The following is a 26754-nucleotide window of genomic DNA, read 5'->3' as shown; positions in this document are numbered from 1 at the left end:
ATATAGAGGCTTACACATGCATATATTTAACTTATTCGGTCTAACCATAATTAATCAATTTGATCACAGCTCAATCAGAAACTTACTTGCATATTCCTTTCCTGTGTGTATGTCTTTCGCTCGGAACACTGTGCTAAACATGCCATCTCCAATTAATTTGCCGAATATGTAGTCTTTAGCTGTTCTCTTGGTGGGTCTGACTGACTGACTCGCGGCTGGGGACGCGGCGGGTGCAGGCGCGGCCACCGGCGGAGCTGGCGATGCTTGCATCTTGATCGGAGAATCAATCACACACTCCACGGCAGCAATGGGGGCTCGCGCCTCGTTCGTCGGCCGGCCGTTCTTCTGTAACAAAACACGCGGACCGTGAGACAATGCTCAGCATTTAAGATACTTTCAGAACAGCGCAGCGGTAGCATCAAAGACGCGTCGACACGCTCTGAAAGCGTGCACTTGTTTATCAGCCGGCGGACACCGCGGCAGCAGTCAGTGGTGGGTTGGAAGAATACACGTAATGCGCAGTGGGGGCCAGGGGGCAACGCGCCGTCTGGCAGGCCGCCGCCGCCGTCTCAGAAATTAGGTGGTCAGTAAGTACGCTAAACAAAGTCCGACCGTAATTAAAAAGGAACATATTAGTGGAATTTGTACAAAAAAAAATCGTAACAAAATGTTATATATTTGTAATAATTAAATAACTCCATGGGGCAGGAGGTAGGAGTACGGTTTACCTACTATAGAATCATAAGTTTTGTTGGGTTTTACCCAATAACAGTGTTATACTGTAAAGACTTGTCAAATTCTATAAAGATCAAAACTCGAATAGTGCCAACCGTTCACTGGCCTCGCCTACAGTTCGATGATCTAATTTTTAAAGTTCGCTGCAGAGTTTTTGTTAATTTTCTTATGGAGGCGTCGACGTCGTCAAACAAAAAACAGCGAAACCATTCAACGCAAGCAAGAAAGAGAAAGATGCTTTTCGCAGTTCGTCCTCGTAAGCGACAGCCTCTTTCTTCGTTCCTAACGGTTAATTGGCCAAAAACAAACTTGACGTGAAAAGTAAATGAAAGTACCCAGGTACCGTTACTTCACGGCGATATCCGCGGATGTGAGAGTTATTTATGTTTTTCAGGATCTCCATTGTACGATAACGTTCTATTGTATTACGGTATCACCCACGTAATATTTGACCCGAAATAAAAGTATATCTAGACGACATCGTCAAGGCACGTCAAGGTGTGGAAAAAACCGACGAGGTGTCGCGACTAGCAGTGGGATACATGTATGCTATAATTACTACCAGGTCATATCTAGTCTAGCTTATATAGCTATATATATATAGCTAGTCGTTTGTTTTGCTATTTGAGATAAATGTTTATTTGTTTATACAAACAACAACAATATTTGTCTTAAATGAATAACAGACTAAACCTACAATGAAACGAATGAAAATGAAATTTTATAACAAACGGTCAAACGGTAAGGTCCAATGTCCATCCACAGTTCTTAGAACAAAGCCTCGCTTGCAAAAAAGGACAGGTAGGAATCCTGTTGATTAAGGCCTTTAAAAAACGTTTGGTTGACCACGATTGTTTTTTACAACGATAGAATTATGTGCTTGTCTCCCAGCGTACTTATAAGAGGAACAAAGATAAATTTGAACAATACGAATGATCCATTGAAGAAGTGAATGAGTCACCTAATAATAAGCCGTATTGTATGCGCTGTCCATAAGTGGGTCTTGAATTCCGCGGCGGGCGGCACGATGCAGTGTAGCCGCCACAACGGTACTCAGAGCGCATTCCCACAGTAACGCATTCCGCTGTACTCCGCATCGACCTCGATCCCCACCAAAAGAGCTTCCACATCGATTGCCGCCCGCGCCTCGCCTACTGACTTCTAGGCTTACAGCAAAACAATTCGACTAACACATTCATCATCATTCAATGTTTATTGCAACATATTGACAAATACATTCAGCTGTAGATATTTCTTATTTTTAATGTATACCGTTTTAAAAAAAAAACTAAAACATCGATTTAGATATGTTCGTTCAGATATTTTTTGAAAGTTTTAATAATTAGGGGTGAATGTGACATTAACCAAACCACATGAAGATATGTAACGATCGACGGGCAGTAGCTAATAAATCGCATACAAGAAGCAAGTGTATAAAGATTTACAAACGTATGAAAAACTAAATCTCTGTGAATAACATAAAGCACAGATTGCAGCAACAATTAAACCTGCGTAACAAATAAAACATATGCTTCGTCTTTTGTCTTACAAATCACCAATGCAGCGAATATATGAACGTAAATTCAACCTACCTGCCTAGATTTATCTTGGCTGACATGGCAAAACAACCTTGTGCTAAATAAACGGGGCGGATGTGGAGTGCTGTGCTGCTAGAATATTTGCCCCTTCCACACTGCATCCGGCTACATAGCATATGGATTGAATTTATCTTTGCATATCAATCTCTTTTTTATTACGTATTGACTAGGTCATGAAATAAATAATAATGATATTGTTATCTCGAGCATGTAGCTCAATCGAGCAACATTCGCAACAAACTTCGAGGAATGTTTTTATCATTTTATCAATCATTTGCCCAAGATTATATTGCACTGTTGTATACTTCAATCTGGTAACCCAAAACAATACCTAAGGTAGTATTTCATCGTCTATTCATTTTCACATTGTTTTTTACGGTAATCCTTGACGAATTCTTATTTCATGTCTGAGAACAATATGTGTGTTTTGGTTTACACATTTCCAGACAACTACTACCTATGATCAGTTCAGACGATGTAATTTTAAGTAGGTTGGTAAACCTACTAATAAGTTTATGTCTCTTGTATATTTTCTTTGGATTATTCACTATCTACCAATGACGATTGTAGGTATATAAACAAAAATAGATGACGTAATTTTTTCACGGAAGAGTCATCGTCCATCTCGAAAATAGTTTCCATGGGTAGGTTGGTACGAAACTAAAACAACTTTTCAGTACTTGTATTTAACTAGAATATGTAATAAGTTCCTGCCCATGTTCTTAAGTTTTCTAGTTTCATATAGATAGATGATACCTATTTACTGAATAAATTTTTACTTATTTTCAAGAATTCCAAAATTAATCGTGTTTTTCGTATAAGAAAATTGTATGCGAATGCAATGTTGAAGGAAATAACTTATGTCGTCATTACGGCACTGATGGAATGATGAATGCGGATCGTGAGGCGTCGTTCGTAGTGGTAAACAAGGTGGTCACGCCGGCGACGCGTGAACAAACAAGTGCGACGTCGTGTCGCGGGCTCGGCTGTTTGCATTCACATCACACGCATATCATATGCGACGCGTCTGCCGTCTAGAACGGTAGTGCGGTCATACTCCATCGGTTTGGTATGCCTACACCACATTGGGATCGCAAAAGTACAGCGAAAGTACGCTATGCACGTAGCGAAAGTTTACAAACTTGCTTTTAACACTATAAATGTAAGTACAGTATTAACATCAGACACCTGTGAATGCTATCATTCACAAAAAATAGGTAGGTACTTGCCAACCATCGGTACAGTTCGTATGCAAGTCTATTTCGATTAAGCATAATTTTTACTGTTAGTAGGTATGTCATTGAAATGATCTCTGTTACCACGCTGACTGTAGCTAATAGTAGCAAATCATAAAATACAAAAACATGGTAACAAAGCACGCATTAAACTGTCTCGGGCCTTGAATAAGAATTACAGCCTTTTACTACCAAAATAGGTAATTATTTTTAATTAATTCTTGAAATATATAATTAAAAACATCAGAACCAAATAACCACTCATATTTACAAGTAGTTAGAGCATTATATCTCAGTTACGATAAAACAAGTGTCCTGAATGCAGCAGACGTAGGGTTGATGACCTTACCTTAGATTTTGGTGAGGGCTGTTTCCCGCGCTTCGTCGAACTAACGCCAAGCAGACGCAAAATTCTGTTTGCTGCTTCAAGAAGAGTAGCACTACCCCTCGATCCTCTTTTAACTCTGATGGTCAATCCGCTCATTTCGACCCGTCTCACAGATTATGTTTACCGTTTATTATTGTTCAAAACGGTTGAAAACACGATCACAGTTCATGAAGTTTGATTATCTATTTCGAACACGTTGCAAATCACTCAGTATAATGTAGTAACTAAATTAATAAGGAATGCAATATCATTAATAGTAAGTAACCAATAACTGTAAATAAACAAATATTTTAAATACGTGTTAGCGCGCACACGTCTATCCGGTTAGAAGGCGCGAAGCGGACTGAAGTAAGTGCTGGACTGAACGAAAACGCGTTTTGACGCAAACGCAAACGAAGCTACTGAAGAGAACTATGACTACGTCCCCGCTCGCTAGACGGAATAATCGCACGGTACGCGCGGCTTGCTTGGATCGTGTGTAGTTATAGCTGTAGATATTGTCTCCCCCGCTCTCACCCCTTTGCCATTGCCACCCTCTGGTCTGGCTGGGGCGGTACTTCTTCTTTACGTTGTGCACGGCGATGCATCGTGGTTTTCCTGGACACGAAACCGACCCTTCTCAAACTTATGAAATCACTATCATTGTTTACTAAACTGCACTCATGTGACTGCTAGACCACCCTTAACTTCAAATCACATCATATAGAAGGGCAAGCTGCATCTTTCAATATTTTATTCAAATAATAATAATAATAAGACGTATTTTAATAAAATAAATGTCGTCGAAGTCTCATGTCGTGTAATTATTTAAGAAAATATAAATTACTTATTGAAAAAGATGTTGATAGTAATTGTGTTATAAATCAATAAGTTTCTTTAGTACCCACGTTCTAATTTGAACTCAACGTGTTATGTGCCCACGTGGTTGTGTTTTTGAACTCTAGGGTGGGGTGGGCGTTGGAGAGGGTGTATAGAGATGGAAGAGTGGGGGCGGGTGTGATGGTGAGCGCGGGAAACGAGAACAAAATCAATAACATCAAGATGCAGCGCGCCACGCCGCGCCATGCAGAGTATTGCACTACGCTACACTACAACGACAAAATGGAAGTACATTTTCCGGATGTTTGGGGTGGGGGCGCCATGCACCAATTTCGGTTTGATTGAACTCTGACATGCACCTTAATCCAAGACGTCTAGATCTTCCAAATTTAGGACCAGGACAGTCATAAGTACATTATTTACCGAGGCCAGAAAGTAACGGATTTCAACGAGGGTGACATGCTCGAAACGTAGTCGAGGGCGTTAATCACCCTAGTTGAGAATTAACTTTCTTCCGAGTAATAATACATAATGCTTTATGCTACATAAGGATAATGAAATAAAAACAGGTCTTCCGGCAAAAGTTTATTCGTTACAGCTTGTGCACTTTCGTAAATCCACGGTGGCGTTAAAATGTCTTCAATACTGTTACTAAACGACGACATGTCTATATAATTATCATATAAATTTGAAAGAAACTGCGAATTGAAAATAAAATTTCAGCTATTTTCTAATGCGCAATGCATTCGAGCAACTTTTTTGTGAACGTCATCGGTGATAGAAATCGACATGAATGTCGATTATGACATATGATTGTCATATCAAGTAAAATATGACTTAGTATGCTTGAACATTTGGAATGCGCTTGAAAATAGCCTGGCCGATGCAGTAAAAAACCGTTGATAAATTTTGAGTTAAAAATAAATCATTGCAACAGACCATTGTGGGATACACATTTAAAAATAAAATCTGGGTTGGAAGTTAAGAGCCCCGGCATCACCGCGCCGCTTGAATGGGCGGCCGTTATGCACCGATTTGTGAGGATGCGCGCGCGCCGACGGCGAGCAGTGCATGCGGGCGGCACTATACAGGATAACGACCAGCGGCCACACGCGTATTATTATTTCATTGCCCTTGTTTACGACTTTAAAAGCAGCTATTGTTATTTTAGGTTTATACATACCCAACTCATCTACTAATATTTTGAATCCACTAATTACTAAACTGTATTATGTATTCGGTGCAACATTTTTTACTTTAATTTCATCCATAATATATTACATGCATTCAGAAAGAAATGTTGTGTATTTAAAAAAATGCATGTCAGTCATGATTTCTGAACTTGTTATAGAAGTTGATGTACAGAATAATGCAGAAGCAGATAAAATTGGACAAGGTAACCATTTTTTTCCTTACGGGTAGTAAGGAAAAAAATCTTTAAAAAAATTGTGTCAGAATGAGGAGCCGGTCGAGCGCAGCTGTTGCACGTTAGCACGTGCACGATGATTTACACCATTACATTATACTGTAGTATCAAGTATATTTTGATGTACCTATCTGTTTGAACTTTTTTACAAAAGATATTTCTCTTTTACGTAGGTAATGAGAGAATTAAATAAGAAGGTAAATAAATAATAACAGTGTAAACAAGTAGTGGCAATAGAATCAGAATGAACGAGTAAGTAGGCCCTAGTAGTCCTAAAGTAATTACTAAATAGTTTTACTGATTTATTTGAAAATCACAACACACGCAATATTGTACTTGAAGGACACTTTATATATTTCCCTGGGTTGCAATTTTATTTATTGATATATGTACGTACTTATATATAAGTTATATCCAAAACTAACATAACATAAAATAAAAAGCCAGGTGGTAGACGCAATTTTTTGTCGTCTCAAACACAGCGTACACCCTCTGCGCCCCAAAGCTCCATTTCAAAACAAAATGAAAGCCACGCCGAGCATTGAACTTGCCACCTGGCAATGTTTTTATGTGATATCTGCCTGCCTATCCACATGGCGATATAAACAGGTAAATGAAATAAAAAATTATAAAGTTATAAAACAAAGCTTCCTTTTCGTAGCCAGCAGCGTGCCAGCAGATCTCCGATTCCCAGATTTTAATGAATATTCTAAGATTCTTGTTAGACACTCATATTAATCAGATGTTTAGTTGAATCGAATAAATGCGCTAACAGAACAATAACAAGCTGTTAATGTAAGTATACATACATACAAAAAAACATTTGCTCATATGTGAAGTTAGCCAAATTAATAATATTTTATCAAACGAATAAATTCACTTCTCACGTGTTCAAATTAATTTGTACGCATACAATTATGTGATAAAGCCGGCATTCGGGTAATATTTTTATCGTATAATGTACGCAATAAACCGATTAAGTATGTTGTTAAACTTATCTTCAAAAGAAAAGATACATGTATGTACGAATAGGAAATTGGCGCCTTCGCCGGGTTCGCCGCCGCGCGCCTCGCCGCGTGCGCGTCACTAGCGCCGCTAGCTCATCACGTTCTGTTTGTGTCATCCATATCAAGCGGTATTTATCGCAGATAACAATTGGATAACACTGTAAAATAACAAACAAACATGGACATTCATCGCGGGTCTTTATCAAGTCTCAGAAACAATGTGGTACCTAATCAGTTTTCACTGACATGTTCAGGAAAAAAATATGTATGCTCTGATACGTGTTAGTTAAAAATAACAAACTGGTATTTGTTAGGTATGTAGTAAATGGTTGTCATTTGTTATGCACTGCTTTATTTCTACAGCACGACTACTAAGAAATGTGAGCCTTAGAAACGACCTCATCAGATATTATTTCGTACACCTATCTGTCATTGCACTGGCTATAAAACAGCGAGTTGCATTTTACACATTACGTTACGTTGCAATATTGCAGTACTAGAGGCACGTGTAATAACGCCTCAAAAACATGATAGTATGAACAATGAAAAATACGGGATACTTCACTATTACTTCCAAAGTAGTTGTTATTCACATGCTCTTAATTTTTTGTGAGATTTTATTTTTTTATTAAAAAAATTATATGTAACTTTCAATGATTTTGTTACCCAGAAAAGCAAGAAGTCCAAATTCATAAATGGCACAACAAAAATGAAACAAAATTCACACATTCATGACATGATTTGATGTTATAATAGGTACTCGTATTAGTGCTGTAATCTGTTTGATAACGTCCATCGAGTGACTAATTCATCTCTATCACATAGGTGTGAGCATAATACACATACCCAACACATCAAATGAAACAGGAGTGATTCATCGCAGATGGTAATGAATATACTCTATTGAGTTTTCACAAGATGAATTGATTCTAAGGACCAAAGCGCATTGATACTTGGAAATTACTAGACAGAAAAAGGTTCATGCTATTGGGTAAGATATAAAAGATTTGTAAGGTCAATCACACGTTAGTACATTTATAGCTCGACAATCATGGAGTTAGTAGGTACTGTGGAGTACCTACTAATTCCATGTCGATAATAGACTTCAACGTTAACTTTGACGTTGATTTTAACGCCTCTGACGTTTAGACAAAATAGCGTAGGTACTTTGAGTTTTTCTGCGCACGTTAAACGTTATCGACAAAATTGCAACCCACCCTCACATTTTAATGACAAGAGTGCTTCGAAAACCCGTCGATTTTGGCGATGGCTTCTACTCGTAATATGGTTCAATTTGATTACCGCAGTCGGCATATCGATCGGGTGGACAAAAATTTTACAGGTTTCTAATACTTCTGTTTAACTGTTTAATTTTTGATAAAGTGATTTATCATGCAAGTTAATATTAGTCTGTCCAGCAATTAGCAAGTCTCGCCTTGTGAGGCGCCCAGCGAAGGTTGTCCACGGAGCTAATGTCTCGGCCGCGGCCTTGAGCAGTCCTTTGACCCGGTTGGAAGCAATATCCGTCATGCGAAGCACCTGCTGGCGTGCCCCTCGCATATTGAACATAGTTTTAACGGTCGTCATACCGACCACGTAACTCAGATAGGATAAGACATAGTATATATAGATTGTGATAACATAGTATGTGCACAAGAGATCGAAACCGTTGAATTGACAGTAGTTTTGTAGTCCGAGTATGGCATACCATATGCCATTCTTCATACATAGGTATTTCAAGCTACATAACCTACCGCGTAAAAGCTGTAGATGAATTCTACATGTAGATAAAGTTTGTGAGGGTGTATGTAGGTATGTTTGTTACTCTTACTACAGCTTACTGACTATATAGGTACTGGCTTGTTTACCCGCGACATTGTCAGCGTATAATTACTTGTGACAGCATAATTATATTTTTTTGTGACTAATGTGTTTACCTAATCAATGCCAGATTACTAATTCCTAGGACTATTATTTTTGTGTGTTAACCAATTAAGTCGTCTTTTCCTCTAGTGTTATTCGTGGCACAGCCACGAGCGAGAACCGGTGGTTGAACGCCTTCGTGCTGTTGATCTATCAGGTTGTGAAAAGAAAGCACCATCGCGACCTCCTATGCGAGGGACTCGCGGTGAAGGAGAGACAGGGCCTTTTATACAGTAAAACATGGAATTATCCTGAGAAGCTATGACCCTCAAACGTGACAGCTTGTAGATGAACTTCTGTACCTCATATGATGGACTTCTGTCCCATACAAGAGCGTCTCCGCTCTTGGACAGAACAACACACAAACTTTCATCCCCTTTATAGTCATTTGTGGGTTGATTTTTGGAAAATCGCCTATGTTTGAACGCGGGTCTTTAACTACATGCATATCATTTTTTTATTTATTTTTGTATTAATTTGCAAATAGTCACGTTTTTCTTTGCGATTTTCTGTCTATACCGATAACCGATGTTATTATTAGACCTCTCAATTTACGCAGCAGTATATAGTGCTCCATTTGCTAATCTATTCATGAACTGTCTGTTAACATTTCCGGATAATAAGTATTGTTTCTAAGTCTATTCGAACTGATAAATTACTTTTAGCTAGGTATTTTTATTACACTCTCTCTGTTTCAATAAATCTCAATAAATATGTTTGGTTTCATTACTTGATTCTCAGAAAGCCGACAGAGCAAGACGGTCGTTGTCCTAAGTTGTTCAACCTTTAAGCACACGATACAAATAAAAACTCGATGCTTACTGTATAAATAAAATGTACTATATTGACTAATTAACATACTGTATTGTACACACTGTGTAGCAATATACACAGTCTAGCTTCAAGAACGTAGTTTTTCAGCGACGGAAAATGTTCATTTAAACAATAGAATAATTTGTGCACAATGCAAAATGTTTACGTAAACATATCATCTAGGTCATACCTATGACGTAGACAAAAACTAGGAAATAAATGAAATGGGAATTCAAAGTCCAAACATAATAGCAAAACAGAACAGTACCAATTATACTGTCAAAACTAACAACAACGTGACAACTACCTATATGTATAGAGTTTTGGTTAACTTTTAGTTAATTATTTTGCAGAACACGAAACGGTGGGTGCGTTGACCGATGGATATTCAAGGGCCTTAAAACTGCTACTTTTATTTTCCTGATAACCTTCGACGACGGCGGCCCCAAATGTGTCTAAATTATCTACTTTGTCACTTCTTCGTTTAGCCGATTATGAATAAATATATAGGTATTTATTTTACGAGTTAAAATATACACGTTTTTGTGTTTTCCGCGGTTGTAATAACTTTAAAATTGACTGAATTACTTATAATTTCATAATAACCTTGACGTTTTTAATTTATTTGAACCCTTCATTGATAGATCTATTTGTTGTTTTGGACTAACCTACAATATAGTATAAACTACTGAAATAAAAACTCAAGATAATACTTCAAATGATTGAAATAATAATTATTTAAATCGATAAATAAGATATGTATGAAGTTCAATTGAATCCTTGTCAGCAATTTATCAAATAACTAGGAAATTTGATGACTCTATTAGGTAACGGCTTCCTGCCTTCAACATAGAAGGTTTCTTTCCGGCAACTCACATAAATATGATAGCTGGAACGTGGACCCTACTTCATAATAGATAGTATACTAAACAAATCATAATATCAGTCAAGTAGTAATCTAAAATTCATGAGAATGAATAAAAGTTATGTCGATAATTTTCCAGCCAATAACATGACGCAATGCGTGTGTTGTTGTCTCATTGGAAAACAATTAACTCACAACAACACGCACATTATTTTGTTTAGAATCGCAGATAGACCGGGTCAAAGTACAGGAATTTGTGTCGAGATAACGAGTATGTTACATACAATACTATCATTATACTCAAGCAAATTTAAAATAAAAATGCTTGTGTATGAGACTGCACTTTTATTAACAATAGTGCATTATGATACAAGCATGCAAATGTTAATTATAACACACAGGAAATGGAGATGTGTATGATGATGATGATGTCTTCATGCAGCGAGAATTATGTGGACTTCCTCTGGTGTTATTTGTGGCACAGCCTATTGGAGCGAGAACCGGTGGTTGAACGTCTTAGTGCTGTTGATCTATCAGTCTCTATGACCCTCAAACGTGACAGCTTGTAGATGAACTTCTGTCCCTCACATGATGAACTTCCTGTCCCATACAAGGCGGAGACGCTGTTGTAAGTACTAGGTACTTAGATCTTTTCTTGAAGAACGTTTTCACGATGGCTAGATCTGCACACGTGTCGAAGATGTTTCTATCCTCCGGATTGCCGATACTATACCCGAAACCACCATAAAATGAACACCCTCAAACTCTTCACCATCCCCATGCGTATTGTGGTTACACCCGAAACGATTTCATGCGACAACGGGATCCCACGCAGTGCTGGGGGATCAAGTTGATCCCAGACTCAGAAAATATTTTTTCAGCTTTGCTGGAACCAGCCTTAGTTGAGTAGGCGCTTATAAAGTGAGTCATAACACCTATGATCACCAATACCGACCAAGTAAAGCAGCCATTCCTAATGGTCTATTGTATTTTCATCGAGTCTCCTATAGTTTTCGGTTTAGGGCTAGGGTATCGGCTCCGGACACGGTATAGCCCTAGCCCATTCTCAGAATAATTTACGGGAGTCGGATGTCTAGTGGGTAGTAACAATAGTAGGTCTTACGAGGAAAAAAAAGACTTACTACTTAATACTAATGAAATAAAATACCTAATTTATTTTATAATTTAACTAGCGGCCCGTTCTGGCTTCGCTCGGGTAAAAACACAATAAATTATACACCGAAATCTTCCTCAGGAAGCACGCTATCTATTGGTGAAAACCGCATGAGTTTTTGAGTTTATCACAAACATAAACTTTCCGAACTGTCGATCTTAAAATTTCCCCTCGCTATATGTAATGTAGGTATTAAATTGTTAAAACGACAAGGTTGCCCAACGAGCCACATGGACGAGGAGCGCTCGCAGACGCCACCGTACGCACATGGTATTCCGGCGGGCGCGGGCGGCATCCCTGCGCTCTCCGTAGCTTCACTCACTCGTTCCCCTTGCGTCTAGACATCGACCTCTACTTTCGACACTCTCACCTCTCTAAATTAAATCTTAGGACGACCTCCTAAGACCCCTATTACACCGAGAGTAGGCAAACATTAGTGCTTAATAAAAACGGGCTCGCTGTCCTCGGAAAGTGCATTGATCTCGGGGCGCGTCCTTCTGTGGCACAAAAATCGGTGCACGAGAACGAATGTCTCTTTTCATTATATTTACTAGAAATGGGTGCGAGAGGGACACAACAAACGTAGTAGGCAGGATGCGCGTGGCGGGTTGCGGCCAATACACCCAAGCGAGCGCAATGAACGGCTATTAAAGTGGAAGCTCCACGCTACGTTTTGGCGCCAACATATCCGTTGATGATTAAGTATGAATTTAAAAAATTGCACAAAACAAAAATATTCGTGTCCTACATCTATTACATACATATCAAGATTATATTATGAATTCTTAAATTTATTAGATCCAATTGATTTACTAAACTATACTTGGCTTCAAATGAATAACATACAAACAAATAAATGCATTTCAATCGTAATTGACAAGGCGTGTGTAATTTAGAAAACGGAAATGCGCTTACGGCAAAGTCCGCATGAAGTTTCGCGCCAAAAGCTCGTGTTTCCAAGATGGCGGCGACCACGTGCCACATTTATGGGGTCGAGTTATAATACTCACACGCCTTGATACGCACCGCATGTGGTATGGGGGGGTGACTGTAATAGTTTACCAATTTTGTTTGATGTGTGCTAACTGTAGAATTTTAGAAAATTCATCTTTCAGCCGACAAAAATTTGGAATAGTGACTGATTTTGATGATCATTAAACACAAACGAATGGAGAAAAATAACCTATTCCATGCCTATTCCAAAAAAGTAATGTTTGACATAGGTACTGCGAAAAAGTTCGATATCGTTAATGGACCAATGGTATCTTTTGTGTCAATATTCTTGGAAAATGAGGCGAGCGGGCGACATCAAACAAATACTGCTAGTGCAAAAACAGTGAGGGTGGCATCAGTATAAGGTGTATAGTGTATAATGTAGTGTGGGTGCAAATTCCAAGAAGGATGAGATGCCCGCCGATACATTCAACTTGAGAGAACCGGCTTTGTGGCCGCCGGACGCCATCCGAAGCTATGCGGTGACCGTTTTATTCAAAATTGCAAGCGAAAATCGCAACCATGCCATGTGTAAAGATTGCGAAAATTAATAAACACTACATAAGCTTAAGAAATCCGGAATCAAATTTCCCGTAAGTTTAATGTCCTAATAAAAAAATAATATGCTCAGAAATAATTTTAAATACTTAGTGAGAAAAAGGGGTATCAATCATACATTTATTAATTAAAGGAAAACATATAACTAAAATGGCAGGAACATTATTAATAATCAGATTCCGTTCTTTGGCGCCAAACAAGGGCCAGTCATTGCGCCAGAGCGCGGGAACGACCGGAAAAATAAACAAAAACAAAGTCACGTGGCAGTTTCCATCCATGTTTTGAAATTGTGAAATATATTCCGATGATTGATGATGATGTAAGTCAACAAATTTAATACTTAATAATAATAAGGACAGTATGAATTCAGTACCTTAAACTAATTCAAAAGTTTGGCTCTAATTTAATTAGATACTGTTACTTTGAAAGTATTTTAAAGGTAAATTGATATTTTTTGCTAATTGTACGTCAAACATTTTAAGGTCTACAATTTGCAAGGTCTAGAAATGTGATCAAAATTACAGTAACCCTTATAAAGTTCATAATCCTACAACAGATTAGTACATCGAGTTCGAAGACATCGGTGCACGTTAACTTATTTGTCGGGCGGGAGGCCTACGTATGTGCAAGTAAACAAGCGTAGTTTTAGTGCAGATGAATCAAGCAGTGAGAATGCAGTGCGGCGGCGGCGCGGTGGTGGCACGGTCATTAGCCGAAGTTGCATGCCGCTGCATCGTTCGCGAGACGCAGTCAGCCACATTCCCGACATTCCTTGTCTCGTCCTCGGCCTCTCCCTCCAATCGGCATTGCTCTGCAAACTACGACTCTACCACCAGATGGATAGTCAATTTCAATATACATAGTTATAAAAGAAATTTAATATAATATTGTTTTATTTTCTTAATATAATATTATTTTATATTCTTCAGAAATTTAATATAATATTATTTTATTTTCCCAAGATTTTCCCCTATGAATGTTGTCGGTACTGTTGACAACAAGCAAAATTTAGATACATTTGTTATGACGTTGATGATTTTATGTTAAAAGTTGTCAGTGTTTGGCAGTTATATTTCACAATATTGTATTTAGCAAGTCTTGATCTTCAAGGACTACGAAGAAGCTCGTTGGCCGCTCAATGCGTCACTGTGGACCCCAGATCAGGTTAGAGACCCAGTCATTCACCCGCATGGGACACTCACTGCCCCATCATTACAAAAATGCTTGTCAGTTCTTGACGTACGTACTTTTACTTAGTAGGCTAATGTAACCATTAGTTTGTTTACTACACGGAATAATAAACTTCACATGGAAGGGACGTGTGGGCTGGGCGCGCGTGCCAAAGTTAAGTCTAGGGAGACTTAACTCGATTCAGTCCACACACAGTCGCTTTGTGGTTGTTAACGCTTTGTGAAGTCTGTATACAGCATGTTCTATTACAAAAAAAAAACAAAACGACTCGATGTTCTGTTCTAGAGTGCAAAAACCAATTGTGGTACTAAGAACTTATTACGATCTGGTATTTTCTATCATCGGTAAGTCGCTGTTTACTTTGAATATAATTATTTTATATTTCGGTTATAAATCTTTCCAATGAACTCGAAAAAAATATTAGTGCGAGTGAAAAATGACTTTTATTGATGTCTGTGTATTGATTTTAGTGATGACATTGTGATACAATCTAAAATCGTATAACACGTACGCGCCATCTAGCGTTGAGTAGCAAGCACAGTTCTAGAAAAAACGAATGAATATGAATCTCAACGTTAATGACATTTGAATAAGGTGGTAATATTATGGACATATTATTTAGTGACATCTATGATCAAATAGCATAACTAAGTCCACAGTAATGACTTAAAGCACGCAGATAGAATTCTGACATCCAAGTGTTATCGCTATCCATTTGCTATTTTCGACTTTATAGTAAGTACAATATGGTTGGTATTTCTTTATTCGTAATAGTCGTTGTCTTTTTGACTTCACCGAATTATGCCCGTTCTCATTGGATAATTTTCAGTGTGCGTAAAATGTAAATATATGAGTTTGGCGACAGCGGTTCTCATATGAATTATCAAGCTATGGCCTTATTCCACCTGTATTTATTTTTCCGTGGTTTACTACAACTTCAATTTTAACTGGTATGTTTTACTTTATAAGTATGTTTTAAGGTCTTAATAGAAATGAACAAAGTTTAGAAGTTTAGTTAGCGTTTTTATTATATGTATTACCAATTATAATATATTATAACGGAATAGATAATATTATGCTATATAAGTAACATTGGCATGTTTATTTATAACACTAATTTATCACATCACAAGTAAACAACGCGCATACAAGTAATGACTTATCAAATTGAATAGTAACAATAATTTTCAGTCACCATCATACCAAAACATATAGGTACTTCATTCTCTTATTTTTTGTCTAATCGGTAAAAATTTAAGACGAAATTTATGCATTAACTATATGACAATAAATTTAGTAATGAGTATTGAACTGACACTGATTTAATCAAATATATTGAAAGTATGAGATACGGTATCGAAAGAAAACAATTAGATATATGAGTACTTACCAATATACTATTAGTAGTACGTTACCCAATTATTAACGAACGAAAAACACACTGGTGATTTAGGAATTAACATAATTAAGTAACGTACGACACGATCGATAAAATATTGATTGTATACAAAGCCTAATAAGTAGAACTGCTGGTTGGAAATCAAAAATCATATTAGGTATGAGTTGGACAAACAAGGCGCAGGGCGGTGGTGGCGGTAGGCGTGTGGGTGGTCGCTGAGTCAGCTGTGTGCAAGCGCACGATCGCAGCATTCGCAACACGGCCTCATTGTTGTCGCACATTCACGAACCACGCTTTAATAATGCTAACAATAATGCTACAGCACTACATCCATGCCTTCCCAAAGATACTAATAAAGATAATACCACAGATTATATATTTTTGTAATAGTAATACAAATTGGGAAATGGACAGACACACAGAGATGTTTTAGATTTGTCTCACACATCAATTTGACTCACAGTCAGGAAAGTTGAATTTATCTTAGGTTTCGTTGTTTCATATGTTCATAATATCACAACATATTATAAAACAAAATCCTCTGCCGCGTATGTCTGTCTGCTCGCGATAAACTCAAAAACTATTGCACGGATTTTCATGCGATTTTCACCAATAGATTAGTTAATGAGGAAGGTTTAGTTAGGTATATAATTTTATATGTAGTCGGAATGATCCGCTATTTAAGGATAAATTTAAGATATCTTAACAGGAAAACGTGACTATCTTCGTCCATGTGAAACAGGACCTTTTATTTTTAAGGAAAACCCTGTGTGAAACTGACTAAGTTTTCAGATGACTGTCTCTTCCATATCCTTAGTTTAGTAACTTACTTTAGATCGTTCAAATAAGATAAGATAAAGATAGATTTTATTCTTATTAGTCCTCTTATTAGTGCTAATGATATAATTACATTTCTAGCAAGACATTTTGTAGCTATATCGCATTAAAAACAGTTTGTACAATTTTTGTTTATTTTTAAGGAAAATCCTGTGTGAAACTGACTCCTCAAGCTTCCAAGTGACTGTATGTCTCTCCGATGTGCTTAGTCACTTTCACATCGCTTGCGAATAGGATAAGGAACTATTTTATTCTTATTAGGTCTCTTATTAGTGCTATTATAGTTACATTTCTAGCAAGATATTTTGTATCTATATCGTTTTAAAGATTCGTGTACTTAACAATTAAATTATATTCATATAATTTTAATTGCATCAGTCTAAAAGAAACGATGCTGCTACAAAAATTATGCCCTCTAATATGCTCCATCCAACATAAAAGCTGAAAGACCAAGCAAACCAATTCATTAAGCGAAGTAAAGAATAATAGGGCTATACAATACAACGACATTGGCCAATCCAGACAGTTTTTGTGAAGTGTGCCCGTCTGATCTGAACACAGACCTTTGTCATAGAACGAAAAGATCAGAACGCCAACTTTCAAAGCATGAAATTATCAAATCAAAGTCAATCAAACTTGTCAATCAAATCAAGGTCTATGTTTTAGTAAGAGAATCAAAATTAATTAAAATTCGTTTATCGTCGAAGCCAAATATTCTTATATTATCTTGTAGACAAACAATGAGTAAATTAAAGAAAACAAAATTTCATTAATTCATTAAAAAAAAAACCTAATCTATAAGATTCCCACACTACCATTGTTGACAGTCAAAGAGATCTTGCCTAGTTACTGAAAAAAGTAGGTTCAGGTCCCTGTACGAACAATCGCACATCAGTAAGTGTGCATATTGCACATTTGTCCTACTACCAACTGAACTGAACTGTGGCAACGCGTATTTAAGGTTGTCTGGAGAACAACCGACGCGCCCCTAAATTCGTCTGCGATCCTGCCCACTATTCACCTGTCAGGTCGAGCACCTAAAACTAGCTCTAAAATCGTCTAGTCTAGATCTTTGGCCCTACGACATCTTTGAATCTAGTTGTAGTATAGGGGCAAAATAGCATAATAGTGGCGCGTAGTGCCCTACGTTAGAACCATGCACTCCAAATCCTCCTATGTATATCGTACTTACGTGGAGACACCACACCGTACACATGTCTTAACAGTTCATAGCCAACAATAGCATCCCCTAAGGGGTTTGACATCAGGCAGGCAGCCAATTGTAAAAACATAGCCAAATCTTTAAAATTCGTTTGGTTTCAGGGTATCATAGCATCGAATGTACCACGAAATACCCGAGGTTGAAAGAGAGAATAAAAAATAGATAGTGTGATAATTAATTTAAAAAATATATATATTTAGGTACTTAGAGAAAAATATGTTAGGAATGAGAATTCATCGTAAATAAGATATTTGGACTTTGTGACAAATCGGTTGCGATCCTGGGCCGTCCATCGGGCCAATGACAATAATGATTACTTAGTTGACAATGACATCTTATCGAATCGGTTTACACGAGGAAATATGAAGAATTGATCAGCCCTATAATTTTTTTTGGAAATACTATATATAATATCTCTCTACTCTACTCTGCACTCTTTCCAGTTATACGGCTTCGCCCATATTCCTTTTCGATAACTAATAAAGCGTGTACTTTTTAGGTGAACAGAACAGTAGTTAATAAGAAATTTCCGGTCCAAAATCGTTTTTAATCTTTTGTAGGCCTATTTTTTTCTTCACTTCCATTGTGAATTGTTTCCAACGTCAAAATCTCAAAAAAAATAATCGTTTCCGGTATAGATTGTATTTAGATTGTTGTAAATACTTACATCATACGACACGTGGTTTTGACTAATATGTGGATATATTTTTCTGTCTATAGAGATGACATTGAAACGTTTCTGAACAACATATGAATAAGTGCTGAATCTTCAGCAGTTTTAAAATCTTGTATTTATTCCACAATGCAACTTCTTAATGCTCGTCGGGTAATTGTAATTGAATCATCTCAATGACACACATATGTAAGTTCCAGACAGTTTTGTGAATAGTGAGCAAGACAGCATTGAATTTCAATAGTCACTTTAAAAGAGATGATTTAATTTAGAAAACCAGTAAGTTGGGAATAGAGGTCATTGTGCGCAGCGCCGCCGCCTCGCCGTCTGCTCACCTTGGTTGGGTTGTATAGGTGAACCCAAACTACGAAAACAAGCACAAAATACATTATATTCATTATGTATTGTGTGCAATTTACTTAATTTTCACAAATTATTCTTTTAATTGTAGATAACATTCCGGATTCCGGATTCAAAAAGTTATAGTAATACAACTTAATTGATGTGAATGTGCTACACATTAGATTACATTATAGAGAAATGATTCTTATATCTACAACACATTATTAACACTATATTGTGGACAGTAACAGTAATACAAAAAATTTCAAACATGTAACAATTTTACTTTTACAGCTGGACGTTCATCTCGAATGCAGCTGTGTTACACGTGTTCGAATGGCTAGGAAGGTAGTCATCCGATTGAAAACAACAACGTAATATACGTACTCAATCCATTACTTTCACTCTGCAGCGACTAAATATATTGAAACTGGTTTTGGAATTTCGAAGTCCAAAAGCTAAAAGCGTCTGGCTATTAAATGTAAGCAAATTTATCAAAATTCGCACCGTGCTTTATTTGATTTTGATAGGATTGGTGTGCTCACTATGGAAAAACCAGACCATAATGTCGCGTCGTCGTCGTGACGTACTGTGTAGTAAATAGCTGCTCACCGTAATTAGTTGATTCATCGTCCATTACATCACATGCTCCTTCCAACTATATTTTAATTACGACAATTTTAAATATAATCTGCATTAAGGTGAAATTGACAATAATCATACCTTAACTAAAGTCTATATAAACGGTGTGACAATGTTCTTTTTTCGTTTGGCAAAGTTTTAATGACTATTATTGCTTAACTACATACGTACTGGTCAAGATGTTCATTGATTAATATATTAGTAATTTCAGCTTTGATTTTAAAACCCCAAATTATAAGGTTTATGGACTCACAAAAGAAATATGCGCCTCAATTGACTAATAATACGTGCGAGGTGACAAGAGTTCCGCAAGTTATAACACATAATTATTAAAATTTAAGAGCTAGCTCTTGTCGAAGGAGTTCTTTCCATTTATTCCTTTCGGTCGCCCATTATAACACTTCTTAATATGATACGATGCTCACATTCCCTATATTTTTCCTTTATTCCCTCATTAACTACACAAGCTCTTCTATCTGGTGGTCTGGTCTGGTTCGTTTAGCTACGAACAAAGGATAGGACCTTTCGTCAATGATATTTCTTAAAAAGTCATGTCGTATAATTTTCTCTTTTCTACTCTCAATAACTTTAATTATAGTACTTTTTTTTCAATATAGGTATTTATAATATCTCGTCCATTCATGTTTAGTCCATCCTTATCCTTACATATTATAAAACAAAGTCCTACCGTGACTACTGCGTCTGTCTGTCTGTTCGCGATAAACTCAAAAAACTACTGCACGGATTTTCATGCGGTTACCAATAGATAGTGTGGTTCCTGAGGAAGGTTTAGGTATAACATTTATTATGGTTTTACCCAAGCGAAGCCGGGACGGGCCGCTAGTGCTCTATAACTATTTGAAATACAATTACAGCAATATTCTTTTTACCTTATATAGATCGTTGCATATTAATGAAAACATTTATTATGTTAGGCACGTAATCAACTTTTTGTTATGCAAAAATATGACGTTTATAATAAATGTATAAGTACATACATACTAGCAATAGCAACGCGTGTACGATGATAACGTAAGTTAGTACGTTCTTTACATGTTGTGCTTACGCCATTACTAGCTACCTGCCGCTTATTGTATCGATTATTTACGGCTTTGAAAGTCGTAAACCTAATCTGCAAAATCAATGATTACGCAATGCAACAACCAGCACCTTTGACAACGTTAGTATGTAACGCAATTTTCGCATGTTACAGGTCGACGACGAATGACGCAAGTAACGAATGATCGAAATAAAATTAATGAAAACTACGATTCCATGGTTCTGCGGGTTAAATAAAATCAAATAATAATAGAATGAAATGTTACGTATATTTATCGTAGACTTATCTACATTTTCATTATTCTACTCTAGTTTACTATTTATCAAGTTTATAAAAAATATATAAAAAATGGTAAACCAAGGTAAGAATAAGAAATAATAATAAGAATAAGAAATAATAAATAATAATTTGACAATTGTTTTTAATTCGAGGCAGGCGGTGGCGGTGTCAGCGCGGCGCGTGCAGCAGCGCTTACACGTGCTGAAAACCGCAAAGCATTCAACTATATTACCGCCTTATCAGCTACAAGAAATAATATTAGTGAGCACGAAAAACTAATGAAAGTTTCCATTATTAGCGTGAACTCGTAGTGAAACAAGCACAAGCGTAAACTTACACGTGGAAATCCTCAGTATGCGATTATTCAACCAAGGATTATTCAACCGAAGCACACAATCTGCGCGCATAGTATTGTTGTTTGTTGCGTGAAAGTAATAATTTATTATTTGTATAAAACTTCACAGAGGGCATATAGATAATATAATAGTTGTTTTTGTTTCGATGCATATTACTGACGACACTAAATGAGGTTCATTAATAAATGTTAATTAGAACAACAGCTATTAAATGTAAATGATAAACGCTGAAGAGTTGTTTGTTACCAGACAGAAGTAAATGCAGCGTACCTCCGGGGTTCGCTCTTGACTCTTGTAGGAATATTCCAGATCTACTTGGAAATGATTGTTTAAATAACATAGTTTGACACGTGGAAGTCGTGTGTCTATCTTTCTCTAGCCTTGGCAAAGATATCGCCGCTGTTGCTCAAATTCATTTTCTTTACTTTTCTTTGCGTAAGTAATAAACTTTCAGCGTTAATTCAGTACAACTAACAGGCAGGATCACCGTTATGCTAGTTTTTTCGTATATTAATTGTACCCCACACATGTCCGTTACCGATCTCCAAGCAAAAATTAAGTAGTATTCAACAAGAATTTGTCTACACATACCAGATCTTCATAATATTTTTTTAAATATTGGTATATGTGCGATAATTTTGGTATGCAACATTCACATATCGTTTGATTGGAGACAATCTTTGCCAACAAAGATCTGGATGTGTTAATGTTTTTTATAGTTAGTTTATTTATAGTCTTAACTAGTGTAACTTTTACAAATAGTTATTAAGGCTTCTTCTTTTTATGAGAAACTCAAAACACTTCTCAAACTACAGGGCTATCTAACTTTCAGATTAATTGAATTCTATCTAGATTATGTACGTACACGTATGTGGTCTCGAGGTATTGGTCTCGAAATGATCTGCTAACATTTCTGCTATGAAAGTTATCTGAAGACAGTAAACCCAGAAAAATTGTAGCGTAAAAAGTAAGAAAAATCCTAAACAATCTAATCATGCGATGGCCAAACCGATCTATTTATTTAAAATGTAAAATATTTTTAATATTGATATGATATTTTTAATATTGATATGATAATAACTTACGTAACTAATAACTTAAGACAGAAGGTCCCTTAAGTAGGGACTAAATAAATTAACCGACTTGGTATTACATGGATCTTACAACTTTTTACGGTAGAAAAACTGAGCTACGAGACCTGGTTTTTTTACAGCATGTTTCTGATGGCATTTATTATTTATAGTTTGTTTATTTTTAATAATTTTATTATACACAAAAACATACAGAAGTTAATTTACGTATCCAGGTTACCCACGAAACCCTTCATGATAGAAGTTTTTCAGTAGCAACAATACGAGCGTCCGTGTAGCGTACTTTGAACTCGATCTAGTGGCGCCAAAAAATATAACGTGTCTGTCTATGTACTGATAATGTTTTGTTTGAGTATAGACACCTACATAGATTACAACATAAACCATCGTAAGTTTTGCTTTACAACTTTTAAAATGTAGTCAACAAAAGTTGGATTGTTTTGGATACGGTTCGCGGAATGAAAAACAGATCACGAGGGCGCAATGTCTGGGCGTTTTATTTATATTTTCATTGAGCCGCCCGCCCTGCCCCGCCCTCGCCGCGCCGCGTTGGGCCGCCTTTCCTGACGACTGCAACTTGATATGATGAGGAAAACATCAAACAATATTGTGAAACTTTACAAAATTTTCCACAAATTTCAAAGAGAATATAACGAAAGACATTGGTGTTTTTCGTTTAATTTAGTATTTTTTTAATAAAAAAAAATTACAAAAGAACATTGGTAATAAGCACAATTGTCGTCGTAATGGTCCTCACAAATTTAGCCGAGTCGACACGCTAAGAAGAAGTATACGCACAATATTATAAGAATCAAATCAGAGTAAGTAAGTTCGTTTTATAATGAGTGACGAACTTCACACCTTCGTCAGATGAAATGAGTATTAAATTTGGTAAACAGTAGAATGCACCGTCTCCACTTCTGAAAACTATTGTATCAATATAAATCGCGTACCTATAATATAAACACATACGTACATACGTTTAAGGGATAGGATTGGAAGATGCCGTACGAATTTGTTATGTATATTATCATCATCACTAAAATGACTGTCTCTTAATTAACAATGCTGATGTTGATTGCTACAAAATTAGCAAAATTAGCCACTTTCAACACAAATTCACATGGCAACAAAAAGCTGTGAAACAATTTAAAACAAGAGAACACAATGAGCGTCGCGTCTCGTCGTTCTATTGTCGTCGGCGCCAAGACTTTAGTTTGGCTCGATGCATCGGCTATCGTCGCGAACTGCACGTCCTCGGCTCATGTTGCGTCTAAAAGCGGAGCCGACACCGTGCGCGTACGCAGAAATAAACGCAAACAAACGGTTTATTCGCTATTCAGCCCATTGAATTTACATTTACATAACAATATACTTCCTTCCTTAAAATCTCATTACTTCGGGATGAAGGAAACATACTTTCTTTCTTCAGCCCAATGATTTATCTTTCCACATAAAATGTATGTGGCGAACCGACAATATTTTATGTGCTTCCTGTCGCAAAATCTGATTGTTTCCGGAAAAAGGACTAATCGACATTACTACGAAGGAAGCACGTATAATGAGTGGACGTACGGACGTACGGACATTGGTTGATCCCTCTATTCCCACTCATCAGTGGGAATAGAGGGATCAACCAATGGGCTGAATGAAGATTAAACCAAACAAACAGAGGCATACAGAAATAACCTGTGTAGTAATGGACGAGCATGACAGTAGCTCGCACGCACAATGTGACTATGTGAATCAAAGATGCAACTATCTATGATACTAATCTACTAATGCTAGTGATTTTTTTTACTTATAAGATTTTATTTGCTTGGTCTAGACATAACTACGATTTCCAAATATACAATCGACCGTATAATGCAAAGCAATTTTATTTTAAAGCAACCATAATGTCCATGTCGTAGCTGAAAAATGTGCAAGACGAAAAAGTTCCCGTAACTCATTTCATATTTCCTTAATAAATTTGACAAATCGTTATTCGTGAGACCTGCGACGACGTAACATTAAGATTGATACGCATTCTTTTGGATGTCCTCACATTGCATATAAACTATCATGCCACATGACATGTATGTATTTTAGCATATAAGACTAAGTTTCGGGCGGTTTTAAATGTCATTTTTTCAGTAGATCCTAATTAAACTAATTAGTTCTAAATTTCGTTAAGTATCAAATCACTCCTCGAGAAAATGTTCAATCAATAAAAATATTTAATAGTGGTGATATAACTACTTAATTATATAATTTAATTTCACGTGATTGTTAGGCAAGATGATTTTTATTTTACGCGTGTGTATGTATATGTATCGTGTCGTGATCACGTGGACGTTAAACGATGCCTAGGCCACTGCCATGTCAAAACAAAACTAGCGTTCGGTACATGTGTTGTTCGATGTAATTAGGGTAATGTTTACCGTTGTGCAGCCAACAAGCGCATGAATCACATGAGGCGTGGGCGCAGGGACAGCGCGACCAAATCAGTCTTGTACTGCTGACTACCGGCTATCTAAGCACCACGTTCCAGTTTTAACCCAACCCTATAAATAATATTCTTCTGACGAATGACACTGACGACGACGCCAGCCGCCGAAAATATACGTCAATTGACGAAGCAACGTCACGTGTTAATTGTTAAAATTAGGTTACCAGTGCCGACACGACAGTAAACTCACCAGATACGTTACCTATATGAAACTTTAAGATGGATGGCTTAAGTCGTCTAAAAATAGTAAGATAAGAATCCTATTTTTGACATATTGTGGCAACACCATAGTAAACAAGAAACCTACCTATCGTCATACCTACGTTTTCTGATACTGCGATTTACTTCTTCGTCGAATCTTGGACTAACTACAATAATATTGGACCAGTAATTGGTCACACACAACTAACGTATTATTTGTGTCCTGCATTAGGTCTCCCAACGAGCAAGAGTCTAGGCACGTTGGGCAGTCACAGACAACAGACTCCAAGTTCTTACAAATAAATCTATCTTCAACAAGCTCAGAGCACAAAAGTTGGTGGTTTTAGAATTATTATATTTAAGAATTAGAATATTGGGCTTAATAATACAAAAACAGGAAAACGCAATACATAATGGGAGCGACATCGACCAATTTTTCCATCATTCAGTTATGTACGGTAAGACACTTTTTGAGGTCCAGTTAACATAAATGTGTTGTACTATGACTGTGACTAGTACCTACTAGGGATGCTAGCCGAAGACGCCGCCGCACCGCCGACGCGGCAGCGCGGCGCCGCCATATTGTGTTAAGACTATCAGTTGCAGCAACATAGTTGCGCTGACGACGACGAGGTCGCGTCATCCATCACATCGCATATCATCCGCTATGAATAGAACACCAAGCCTAGTGTTAGTGTTCCATTCCTCGAATTCCGCTCACTATAAACAATATCGTAATGCTCCAGAAACGCCCGCCAATATGAAGAACCTATTCCCACATATTCATTCATTCATCCTGTTAATAACAGAGATATCCATAATGTAAATGAGAGATAACCTATATTTATCGGATGGTCATGTTTGTAAACATGGCACGACAACTCCACATTTTACCCACGCCCGAAAGGTCACAATGAAATAAATTATAACGATACTAGCTGTTTACCCGCGGCTTTGCCTACTTAAATGCTCTAGCGAACAGTTTTTTCTTCATATTAAAATCGGATTGGGATAGTTGAAAAAAAAACCATAGCGCATTTAAAATACACACAGCGCCATCTAGTGTTTTTATTGCAAAGTATATTTTATTGGCATTTAGCGCCACCTATAATAGAATACACGTTTTTCTCAAATCCCACGAGAACAATAGTTTTTTCCGGGACTAATGGTAACCTATGTCCTTCTCCATACTTTTAATTAGCCCACCTATGCGAAATTTCAAGATTGGTTGATGATTGGTTTAACACGTAAAAAGGCAACAAAAAAACTTACTTTCACATATATAATATTAGTTGAAATTACACGTGCATTCCTGAACGGAACATTTCATAAAAATTGGCAAATTCTACAGACACTGAATACAAAGTGAACCATACTATAGCTATTATTGTAGATACATAGAATGGATGTAGGACTGCTTGGGTGAAAAATATGAC

General features: G+C 36.9%; 1 protein-coding gene across 2 annotated transcripts in view; it reads right to left on the bottom strand.

Moving 5' to 3' along the window:
• The window catches only part of Pdk1 (Phosphoinositide-dependent kinase 1), a 59636-nt gene that overhangs the window by 4355 nt on the left and 28527 nt on the right, over window positions 1-26754 (bottom strand). The window contains exons 1-2 of one of the 2 annotated variants that reach the window (XM_053750394.1): window positions 3918-4394; window positions 87-345 (exon numbers count right to left, since the gene is read on the bottom strand). In XM_053750394.1, coding sequence (XP_053606369.1) covers window positions 87-345; window positions 3918-4052 — 394 coding nt within the window. In that variant the 5' untranslated portion in view covers window positions 4053-4394. Of the gene's footprint in view, window positions 1-86; window positions 346-3917; window positions 4395-26754 lie in introns of those variants that run through there. The other variant, XM_053750395.1, reaches the window with a different exon arrangement.

Source organism: Plodia interpunctella, chromosome 10 (assembly GCF_027563975.2).
Source record: "Plodia interpunctella isolate USDA-ARS_2022_Savannah chromosome 10, ilPloInte3.2, whole genome shotgun sequence".
Classification (NCBI taxonomy): Eukaryota; Metazoa; Arthropoda; class Insecta; order Lepidoptera; family Pyralidae; genus Plodia; species Plodia interpunctella.
The sequence above is the reverse complement of the archived record's forward strand: the minus strand, read 5'-3'. Positions and strand labels throughout refer to the sequence as shown.